This window comes from Gorilla gorilla, chromosome 8, assembly GCF_029281585.2.
Source record: "Gorilla gorilla gorilla isolate KB3781 chromosome 8, NHGRI_mGorGor1-v2.1_pri, whole genome shotgun sequence".
Classification (NCBI taxonomy): domain Eukaryota; kingdom Metazoa; phylum Chordata; class Mammalia; order Primates; family Hominidae; genus Gorilla; species Gorilla gorilla.
In genome coordinates this window covers 38,729,641-38,741,673 of record NC_073232.2, presented here as the reverse complement: position 1 = coordinate 38,741,673, position 12,033 = coordinate 38,729,641, and the positions used below count along the sequence as shown (strand labels likewise).

General features: G+C 43.0%; 1 protein-coding gene across 20 annotated transcripts in view; it reads right to left on the bottom strand.

Moving 5' to 3' along the window:
• KCNMA1 (potassium calcium-activated channel subfamily M alpha 1) overlaps positions 1-12,033 on the bottom strand; it is a 769,792-nt gene that overhangs the window by 135,176 nt on the left and 622,583 nt on the right. For 19 of the 20 annotated variants that reach the window (XM_063709977.1, XM_063709971.1, XM_055353797.2 and 16 more), the window contains exon 18: positions 7,871-7,947. In XM_063709977.1, the coding sequence (XP_063566047.1) occupies positions 7,871-7,947 (77 nt within the window). Of the gene's footprint in view, positions 1-4,087; positions 4,097-7,870; positions 7,948-12,033 lie in introns of all 20 variants that reach the window. The other variant, XM_063709978.1, reaches the window with a different exon arrangement.

Below are 12,033 nucleotides of genomic sequence, written 5' to 3'. Positions count from 1 at the left end.
AAGCAGTCACATTCCAAAGCAGCATATGCATAAAAAAGAAAACATGCTATTACTTGTCATTCCTTCCCAATCATTTTTACACTCACACCAAATGCAAAATAGAAATCTCAAAAGACAAACAAGTGCCATCACACACACACACACACACACAAAAAAAAATCAGCAAGAACGATCAATGAGAGGCTCAAAGACAAGACAGAAACAGTTAAAAACTATTGAGCCCCACATGTTGACAAACCTTCATGAATCAGAATGTCTAGATCAAGGCGCCACCAACTGGGAAGGTGGCTCTTTTTCGCTACTGCTGGCATAGTCCATTTCCATTGACTCCCTGTCAGGTATCTTCACCTAGAGACTTCTGGGTCCACTTTCTTAAAAGGTAAGACCTCCCATCTGGTGGAGCGATTCATCAGGCTTGAAGGATATGAGTACTGGCCAGGAAGAGCTCTCCTCTGGGCCATTATACAAATCATGAACAAACTCTTTAACTAAAAGCTGATGAGGAGTTGTCTCCCTGGTGGTAGATGTTCCAGAAGAATTGAACACTCTCTGTGTAAAATTATACTCTTAAGTTGTAAAATTAAATTATATCAAAGTTAAGTCATGGACCTCCTAATTTGGAAATTACCACCCCTCATCTCTCTCAACTCTCTCTGGCTTCCTAACCCTTCAATTTTGTTACAGTGAATCACGGATATTCAGAACCACTGGTGTTTTGTTTCCATTTCTCAGTGACTGTTTCCTTTTCTAGAGCTGATTTAGGTTAGAAGGTTAATTTTAGATATGAAGAGTTCCACTTTAAATTCCCAAGGTTAGGTCTCAAAGTGCAACTTTGAAAATTTCAGGATTTATTTAAAACAGAAGTAAGTTTCTTATCTACTCCCTGGCCACACAAAGTGTCCTCTCTCCTTTGGTGTTTGCTAATTTTCTTTCTTACATAGTCACCCATTGTTCCCTTCCCAAATCCCAATTCTCAGACAAGGTTTTCCCCAGGATGTCAATGGTAATACAAAGTAGATCTATGAGGACATCTAGTGGATCAATGTGGAAGAGCAGCTAGTTCATGGGCAGTTGGAACTAGCCTTTCTCCAAAAGGAGCAGAAAGAGGACCCTGCTGTCTCTGAGAATTGAAATATATGCAGTGTCATTTCAATTCAACGGCTTCTCACGATCCACAGCAGATGATTAGGGGTAGCAGCAGTGAAAGGGTGAGAGGTCCTAGGAGATGAGCCTAGGGTCTGCAGCCACAGCTGGCACAGGAGGACTATTTCAGTGGCAGCTGACTGCGTCTCCTTTTTAAAGCCCTGCTGCAGCTTCCTGAGACTGGGAGCAGACAAGAGTGTGTCTCTGGCAAGTGTGAACACCAAAGCTACTTGTCATTCCATCTTAGGGCTCTTGAAACTTCATGCTCAATTAACTGCCCCGATAGGCCAATTTAACTCTAGGAAAGCAGAAATACAAGGCTCTAGGGACTCAGTTTACCCTCTGGTTCACATCATAAGGTTCTTGTTATTGGACCAGGGCCATGGATTCTATGAGGTTATGTGGTTGCTAAGAATTTGACCCTGAGTCTCACCTTCCTCCGAAGACCTAGGTCCTGGCAGTTTCACAACTTGAGAAAAAGCTTTTATGTGCTTTTCTTCACCACAGTGAAGTGGATATTCAACCAACATTTCCATCATAACTTCATAGTACTATTTACAGAGACAAAAGAGAAGTATTTCCCTAATGGACATCATCAAAACTATTTGTTTACTCTTGAGTGTTTAAAACAAAAAGGCTTCTCAGAAGTGTTCTTGACAACTTTTCCTCTATTCTCAAAGGCCATGATCATGAGACCAGAAACCTGTTGGAAAGTGGCTGGTGAAGATGCAGCTCAGTTACTGCTCTTTCCTTGAGTCAAATGGATAATCAGCTGTCAAACTCAGGTTCTCTGCTGGCTGGCCTTTCTGAGCCAAGCCTGGAATGGAAGGAAGAATTGGATTCCATCCTATCCTCAGCACCATCTGCCACCTGCATCAGCAACCAAATTGTCAGCCAATTTCCAATTGCAGAATCTTAATTTCCAGGGTGGATTGGAAGGGGCAGGAAAAAGCAGTACTGGACTGAGGGGCCCAGGTGGAGTTTTCCAACTGCTGAGGAAAATGTTTTAGATTTCAAATGAAGCAAATTCAAGGGAAGACTCGGACGGAAGAAAAAAAACACCTGCCATTCAATCAATAGATACTTTGCAGGTCACAGCCTCACTTTTAAAATCAGTCAAATGAAGGAGGGATTATTTCCAAGCAAGAAACATGGAGCTACTCTTCATGGGCTCTGCAGCAACTAACATTACTAATAAAAATATCCACGGAAGAAAAAGTCCACCAGGATTTAAGGTGAGGCCCTTGATGTGGCACTGGGAATCAGAGAATATTCTTTCAAGTCCTATAAATGAGAAATGATGTCTTCACTTAGCAAAATTCCTCCCATTACCTTCTGGAGTAAGAAGAAAGGTGTTCCAGGTGGTTTTCCAAAAACAGAAAGAGGAGAAAGAAAAAGCTAGTTAATGTCGGCAGCACAGAGCACACTGAGCTAGTTGATTCTGCCCCTAATGACTGTATTGTGGCTGAGGAAGGCAGAAGTATTTGGCACTAGAGTTGTTGGTTGATTGACACCACATTTTCTCTCCAATTCTGAAGGACCATTCAATTTAGTATGCAGCTCTGCAGGTATGAAAGTGGGCCATGCCCTCAAGCCATGTTTAAAGGGTTCTGTCGATGAAGAAAGCCACAGAGTCGATTTTGGCAAGACTGTGCATTGAATTGAAGAAGCTCATCGTTGTGTTTTGTTTTTAAAGTGAGCAATCTATACCCTTCAAACACTGATGACTAACCAAAATCAGATGATCAACTTGCCTCTTTTGCTGCAAAGGAATGAGAGGACTGAATTTGAAACATCTTCTCCAAATTCCAGAGCCATTGGACTGAACTGTTCCACAGATTGGGTCTCCTTTTCAGTAGAGCCTTACAAACATGAATAAAGACCCAAAGCTCAGTGCTGGCCTTAAAAGCTCCTCCTCAATGGCCACATCTTGTTGAGTAAAAGGGCATCCTATTCCTTGAATAAGTTAGAGGTTCAGACACTTGCATTGACTTGTTCAGACTTATACATTGCTCATTGCTGAAATGGAATGTTCTCCTCCAGTCAGCTTTTCTGCCTTAAACAGGTAAAGGGATCTTCCAAGATGTCTGACTAACATTCATAAAGCAACTGGGTGTGTCCTACTGAGTACTGACTAAAAGAAAAACTTCGTTGTAAAGCAAGGGAACTTCATAGACTGCAGATAATAATTACCACTGTGCAAATACTTGTCTCCAGTAAGACAATTGAGATACTTACAGTCCCAAAGTTGAGTAACCAATTAATTATCTAGCAAGCACTTCTCATACAGAGAAGCATATACTGCAATAAATACATCACTCTATGGAATACCTCTACTCTTATACGTAAAAATATGAATTTTTACATATAAGAATGTACATATACTCTGATACATCATGGTACATATTGTGTATATATATATATATATATATATATGTATCACAACATGGGAATATATATGTGGCATATGTGTTTCCTTTAGGAGAGGAATTCAAGCTCAATAGCAAAGGAGACCAAGTATAGTTTATCAAAGGCAAGCATGACAATTACCCCAGCTGATGAAGCATCTGGAGTTATAGTGGTAATTACTTCAGCCTAATCAGTGTCCCTTAAAAGTCCTGAGACAAGGCCTTCAAGAGAAACACACTGTTGTCAAGGTCTTATTTTCAAATAGAAAAATAAGACAGTGCCCGAAGCTGGCCAGAGCCCGGGGACTGGGGTGGATGGATGGAGAGCAGGCTCCCGGGGGACTCTCTGGCTCCAGGCTACTCTGTAGACTGCATTGGGGGATGAAGGAGTTGGGGCATGATGTCACTGCTACATGCAACATAAATACCAAAAGTAAAAGGGAAACTAAAACTGTACAGAAAATTAAAAGAGTATCTCTTCTAGAGAAAGACAGGGGGAACTGGACTCCGGGCTGCTGGGAACCCGTTTTACTCACAATATATCACTACCAGTGTGCAGTTAAAATAGAGTAGGGGCCGTATTCCAAGGCAGCAAAGAGAAAAAAAATAAATCAAAGATTTGTCAATGATTTGAAGTCAAAGAAAATTCCTTCAAACACATCAAACTAGACATTACTTGTCCACTAGGAGTCCACACTTTGGCAAACTTTTAGAGGCTGGGGGAAGAAATGTAAATCATTAGACAAGGTTTGTTATATAGAAAAAGAAAATGAGTAAAGAGTAGACCCTGAGAACTTGCTCCTCGGCCAGACAGCTGAATTTGACTCTTTTCCTTGATAGAGAGCTATGAAGAAATGGAAAGAAATGCAAACGTTAAACTATACTATCACAGGATTTCCAGAAATGGAATGTCCGCACCTGATATTTCTCCAGATGAGATGACGTGAAATGTTGAAGGTTACTGAATGAAAGTGAATGAGGAGCTAGGGGTGGAAGTGAAAGGGGAAGACTGGGTTGGGGAAGGAGGGTTAGGAAGCTATGGGTAAGGGCCAGTGACTGTCATGAGCTCTGCCCTTACAGGATCTACCATTCCACGGTGAATTATTAATACCTGGACTAACACGTTTGGACAGATGAGTATGTGGGTCAGCTGTCTTCTGCAACTTAGAGAGGGAACCAAGCAATGTCTGTTCGAAGGCATGGGGGTCCCCCCAGTGTGTTATTAATAATCCTAGTTTCTTCTAATTAAAGTTTCTTTGCAACTAAAACATCTTCTCCAATTTCCTCACTTGCCTGACCTACATGGGGAGGTTTATTTTTAATAATTCATTTTATTCTAACCACCCCCTCACCTCACACACACATCTGCATCCTGCCCTCTGTTCTATGGCCTTTTAATTAGTAGGAGCAATATTCAGACAATTCTGATTGTTACATAGCCAAAGGCCTTTGTGAGATGAAGAAGCTGAGGTTGGGGGAGGAGGCACAGGGATGTACAGAGAAGGAAGCGAGGCCCTTGTTACACTGGCTTGGCTTTGTAGAGGCAGGCCTTTTGCAGCAATTGGTGCAGTGCATAATGGGAGATTATATACTCACTAGCTCCACCAACTTTAAAGGAAATGAAGAGAAGAAAATTATTTAAAACAATTATGGGCCTCTCTCTCCAGGATGAAGCTAAAGCCTGCTGCTGTTTACCTGTCTGGAACCAAGGTGGAAAAATACCCTAGAGGCCAAATCCTTATTTCTTATTTCTAGGGACAATTTAGTCTGCTGTGTTCCACTATGGCGTCCTATGAGGGACATTCCAGTGTCAGAGCAAGAGTCAGAGAAGTTCTCACTTCATCCTTCCACTTCCACTCCTTCCTCCCGAGAATGCTCTCCATCCAGACACCAGGGACATCTTTTAAACTAAGAACTGATGATGACATTTCCTCACTTAAAATCTTCCAAAGGCTTCCTAATATAGGACTAAAACCCACACTTCTTACCACGTCCCCTCTCTCCCTCTCCAATCTCATCTCATACTACCCTTTCCCCAGTGCCACTGGCCTTTCTTCCATCCTTCAAACACCACAAACTTATTCCTGCCTCCTGACCTTGACCTTTGCTCTTCTCCCTATCTGGATTGGGTCTTGGCCTCAACATCACCCCTGACTGAGGCCTTCCTGACCTTCCAAGCTATAAAGTAGCACCACTGCAGGATTCCTCAACCCTCAGGCAGTCTCTTCGCTCTTCTTAGCACTGGCTATCTCTGAATTTATTTATTTACATCATCATGGTTTGTCTCCATTCACCAGAGTAAAGGATTCAGGAGGGCAGGGACTTTACCTTGTTGACCACTCCATCCCTGAAACCAAAAATAGCAGCTCATCCAAAGAAGATATTCAAAAATATGTGAACGGCTAATCAATATGTGAATCACAGTCTTGCTATTTCCTTGATACTCTGTGGGATGAGGGTCTGGCAAATATCCTGTCAGGGGTTATTGGCCTCACCTTTCCTCCCTTTCCCAACCCCTCACTACAAGTGTTTCTTTACAGAAGTGTTCAACTCTTGTATTTGTTGTTCTCTCTTATTTCCCTCAACCCTCAGACTCTTGTGCTCCTTCTGATTGAAATGATTCAGGAGATGTCTGGTCAACTCATCCGTGCTGCTGTGTCCACAACCAACTGAGCATGGCTGGGATGGACTGCCTGGTGAAGAAGGTCTTTGGATTCATGGGGTCTGTGGGGGTTGAATGGGGAGTGAGGTTCATTCTAGGCCTTGTTCTCTCTTAGATGCTCTTCTCGGTAGGTTGTCAGAATCGGGGAATTCTTGTCCCAAGAAATTAGAGGCTCTTGTTTTGAGATATCAATAAATACTCATCTCGATAAGAGTCTGGGGGAAGGGGACCAGCTGTATTAAGTCAGTGGAAACAGGGGGAGGAAACCCAGGGGCCTAAGCTGCCCCACCCTGAGGGGATTTCTGCAGAAACTTCTCTAGACCAAGAGTGCACCCCAAGGGAATTTTCCCCATGGATTGAGGAACTTCTTTACCCTCCAGCAGAGTGATATTTATAGATGACTGGTTCTATATTTTCTGTACCCCACTCTAGGAGTACAATGAAAAAGGTCCTTCCTTCAGTGGCATACTTTAGGAATGGTGCTCTTCCGTCTGGCTTCTGCTTGTGAACAAGGATTTTATGGGGTACTCTTTCATAATTGTTCTTACTCATCAGACCCAAGACTGCCCACATTGCCTTTCCCTTCTGCAAAAAAAAAAGTTAGAGCACCCAGAGAATCAATAGAGGCCTTCAGGTGTGCCCAAATCCCTGTATGTTGGCTGTGTGACTGTCAGCAATCTCATCCTCTCAAACTTGGAAGCTTAGTTTCCTCTTTTTGTAAAATGGGATTAATAACACCCCTGCCAATTACATGGGGTTAGGGTGAGAATCAAAGCAATGATTATAAGGAGCTTTTAAAAGACTAACTCACCATAGGAAGGATGGCATCATTTTTTGTTTGTTTTTCAAGGGTTGAGAACAATTTCTATTAGGCAATACAGCATAATTGCTGCAAAAGGCACAACCTTCTCAAAGCAAAGGCCACTTAAGTCATGGTATCTCAGGAGCTCACAATTCCATGTTGTGGACTCACTATATCTTTCTCAAGAGGCCCCAGTGGCAAACTGCTTTAGAAGGGACTTGAGACAGAATATGCCAGAAACAACTGAGCCCAGTCTAGTCTACCCCAAAGAGCGATGATGCTTGAGGTCGACCTTTGGACGATGGCAACTGAAGCCCTTTGGCAGTGGAAAGTTCTTTTCTTGGGGGCAGTCTGAAGGTATCACAGTTGCCAACTCTGGCCTGTGGTATTAAAACTAGCAGGAGCTCCAAATGGAAAGAGTCAACTCCCATTTTGGAGACCAAGTCCTCAGATTTAGTTTCTCTCTCAACCCTATATACTCAGGGACCCCCAATCCACTGGAAATCACGAAACAAAAACACTTTGTGCTCTATGGCTTTAGTTCTCCTCCTTATTATACATCATACTTGTCTCTGCTAGACTGGACACATCTACTGAGGCACCTCTAGAGTAAAGAAGCAGGGACTAGGCACAGGTTTCATTCCTAGGTGTTGATGGTGGTGATTTTTCATCCTCTGCTCTAACAAAGCAAGGACAGGTATTTATTTCATATTTCTTTAAACTGCTGGGTGAAACATAAACATACTCAAGAAAACTCTTGATGTTTAGTGTTTCTCTAATAAGAAAAGGGAAGGAAAAGGAATTTGGGGAATAGGAATGAGAGAGGGAGGGGACGGGGAGAGAAACACTACTTACGCCGTTTGCAGCCACATTTTTTTATTCTTTTGGGATCTGTGATGTCATCATGACAGGCCTTGCAGTAAAAAAATGCCCTGGAGAAAGAGAATGGAAAAACTGACACGTTTCATAATCCACCCAAATGAAATGAGTACCACATTTCCTCCACGGTGGTGCCAAATTAATGAAACACGCCAGCATTAATTTCCTTTAATCTTTTGAAAGGTTTAGACATTTGCAGATGGAAATGTTTGTTGCAAGACCATTTATTTCAAACACAGGATTCTGTGATTTGAGTTAGTGCTCCTTTTCATAAACTTCCATTTGCAAAGAAACTGGGAAAAAAGTTGCTGATGTGACACACTGTGTCTGCTCATTCGTCTTTCATTTTTGAGAACAGCCTTTGATGCTACTCGTGGGGACACGTGGGCAATGAGCCCTGGGCCCTTGGTGGGGAAGCTAAATACAGCACCAAAATTCCCACAGTCTGGTCAAATATATATTTGAGGGGGCAGAAGTATGTCGTTTCTCAGTCAAATAAAAATATCAACCTTGTCACTCTGAAAGCACCTTTTCTGGGCAGCCAAAGGGAGACAGAGTTGAGAAGGTCTGCAGAGAGGGAAAAACGAAAGCCACGAGTCAGTGGGTTCCTCTGTCAAACCCCCTCTGGAGTTTCACAGCTTATTTTACTCCAAAGATGACTGGACCAATTCCCATGCTATCCAGCCCTGAGAACATGCACTAAATGAGGGTTTTCTTCTCACTATGGAGCAAAGCTCAGCTGACCACTGGAAGGGGGTGAGTAGAGCTTATTGAAGGAATAGGTAGGTAGAAGGAGAATGAGATGAAGCACTCAAAAAGAAAATCCCCTAATCTGACTTGAATGTCCATAGGTGATTCCACAGTGCATTAGCTGTGTCAAAGATATTCTGGATAAGAAAAATAAGATCATTCAAGCACTATTTGAAATCACAGTGCCTAGAACAGCACAAGAGGCCTGTGCCCTTTCAGTACCGGGGAGGTGATAAAATTCACTGGAACAACCCTACAACCTTCTGGATCCAAGAACTAACAAAATGCCTGGCTTGGTGCCTTTACCACTCCCAACAGGAAACTGAATGCCAGCTATGAACATGGCCTTTTCTTGACCAGGGCTGCAGAAATAAATACAATTCTTGACCATTTGATTATTAGGTTCCTTTTTATGTTTTCACAGGACTTGGATTTATAATTGGCACCCATTGGAAACCAATGTTAAGACTTTTGGATCCACATGAGGTCTTGGAGATCTTGCAGCCTAAATCTCTGGGACTCAGTGTCCTCATCTGTAAACTGAGGAGGTTGTTGTGGACTGCCCAGTCATTCCATGCTGGGATGCAGCCAGCCCCAGGACTTCTGAATCCAAGTCCAGTGCTTGCTCTATCCTAGCAAATTCTCCACTCTTTCTTTAAATGCCAGCTGTCATCTATGTCTCAAAAAAATTAAAAATAAAATAAAAAGAAATCCTAGCTGACTGTTGACCCTGAGTGGCAATGTGGCTAAGAACCCAATCAATCTGCCTTGGCACAGGAAGAACAGGAAAGTAGAAAGCATCCAAGTTGGGGAAAGTAACTCTGCGTCCACTTCCTTTGGTCATTTTCCCTCCCCCTTTGTTGCTCTTAACACATAATGATAATAATGGTAACAATCATATAGCTAACATCTATAGAGAACAGACTACATGTCAGGTGTGGTTCTAAGTATTTTATAAGCATTAAACATGTTTGATCCTCAAACAACCCTTTGAAGGAGGTATGATTATTATTTCTATTTTACAGATAAGGAAACTGAAGCACAGAGAAGTTAAGTGACCTGCCCAAGGCCACATGGCTAAAAATACCAAAGCTGAGATTGAATTCACATAGCCTGGCACCAGAGCCCAAGGTCTATACTAAAGAGATGATGACATGATGATAAGCCTGAATAGACTTGTGAAAAGATAAAGTTTGATTACTTCATGAACTAAAGTTGGATTCTTTTTTAATTTAATTTTTATTTTTTAATTGACAAATAATAATTGTATATATGTGTGGTATGCAACACATTGAAATACATATACAATGTGGAATAGTTGAATCAAGCTAATTAACATATACATTATACAGATAAGGAAACTGAAGCACACCTTTTGTGGTACGAACACTTAAAATCTACTGTCTTGGCTGGGTGTGGCGGCTGACGCCTGTAATCCAACACTTTGGGAGGCTGATGTGGATAGATCACGAGGCCAGGAGTTTGAGACCAGCCTGGCCAACATGGTGAAACCCCATCTCTACTAAAAATAAAAAAATTAGCCAGTCATGGTGGCATGCACCTGTAATCCCAGCTCCTTGGGAGGCTGAGGCAGGAGAATCGCTTGAATCCAGGAGGTGGAGGTTGCAGTGAGCCGAGATTGTGCCACTGCACTCCAGCCTGGGAGCCTGAGCAATAGAGCAAGACATTGTCTCAAAAAAAAAAAAAAAAATCTGTCTTTGCAATTTTCTGGTATACAATTCATTTTTAACTATGGTCACCACATTGAACAATAGATTTCTTGAACTTATTCCACCTGTCTAACTGAAATTTCATGTTTTTGATGGACATCTCCCCAATCCCTCCCAACCCCAGCCCCTGTTAACCACCATTCCACTTTCTGCTTCTATGAGTTTCCACATGTAAATAAGATCATGCGATGTTTGCCTGGCTTATTTCACTAAGCATAATGTCCTCCAAGGCTAGGCAATTAAGGTTAATAAGTGAAATGAGGCAAGGGTCGGGGGTGTCCATGGTGATCTGGAGCAGTCAGAGTATCTAAGCTCAGCTGACCTCTGCCAAGTGGCATTTCTTTGCAAGAATCATTCTCTTCCCCACCCATCTTTGCCTCTGTCACGCTCACCTCGCAAAGCCCCTCCCTTACTGCACACCTGCACCTGAGCAACGGAGTTTTGCTGGGAAAGAAAACATGCTGACCTCACTTTAAACCCACAACCATGGATTTCAGGGGCCTTTCCCACTCTTTGGGATCTACCCCATTCTCCTGTTGCTTGCTTTCTCACACTCCAAAACAGCTCTCTCTCCTCTCCTCTCCTCTCCACTTGCTCCAGCTCACCGTACCCCTCCCACAAGCAGCCTTCAGCTGGTGATCTTGCTTCACCCATCATCAGACCAGCTTTGTGTCCTGCAAGGCTGGCCTGTATGGTCTCCTTGTCCTCTGGTTCCTGGTCTGCGTGTCCAGTGGAAGGAGTCAGCAGGAGACTAGGGTGAGGGGGGATGAGGTCACCACCTTGACCCCCCGGGTGCCCTCCTGTATAGGTCTATGAAATGGCACACAACAGCCTCTCTCTCCAGCTCCTGATAGCCCTCCTTCCCCTTGACCCCACAGATCTAGGGTGAAGGTGGCTCCCCTTTCTTGCTAGCTCTGCAGTGCTTGGCCATCCCTTGTTGGTTTTCCTTAAGTATTTGCCCATAACTTTACAGTCTCTTCATAAAACTCTCCTCCTTTTTCCCATTTAAGAGTGTCATCTGTTTCTTGCCAGGACAAGAAACAGCACCCACATTTACATATTCATCTCCAATTCACACTTATCCCCAGAACTCCAGACTCTAAGATCCAACCGCCTTATGATATCACTGTGTGTATGTTTAGTACACATCTCCTACCTAACATAGCCCAGATAGAATGCTTAACTTCCTACTACCCAAAACTTGCTCCTTCTCTAGTATCCCTCATCTTGGTTAAGACCAACACAATCTAAGCCCTGACTCTAGCCTTCATCCTTCATTCCTCTTTTTTCCTCACTTCTGCCCAATTCACTGGGGGGTTCTGCACACTCTCCCAAATACAGTCTGAATGGGACCCACCTCTCTCCACCTCCACTCAGGGGTCAGTCCAAGCTGCCATCATCTCTCACCTAAACTATGCAACAGGCGCTGAGTCTCTCACCTCTTCTCCTGCCCCATTCCTCTCATTCTCTACAATGCAGGAAGAATGACCTTTTCAAAATATACATCAGATCAGCTTAAAGCCATCAATGACTTCCATTTTATAACAGATCCAACCTTTCTATAAAGTGCTTTAGGAGCCAGCCTCTGCCTCTCTCTAACCTCATCTCATACCACTCTCCCCAACTCTATTCCCTAGCCACACTTTCCTTCTTGGGGTC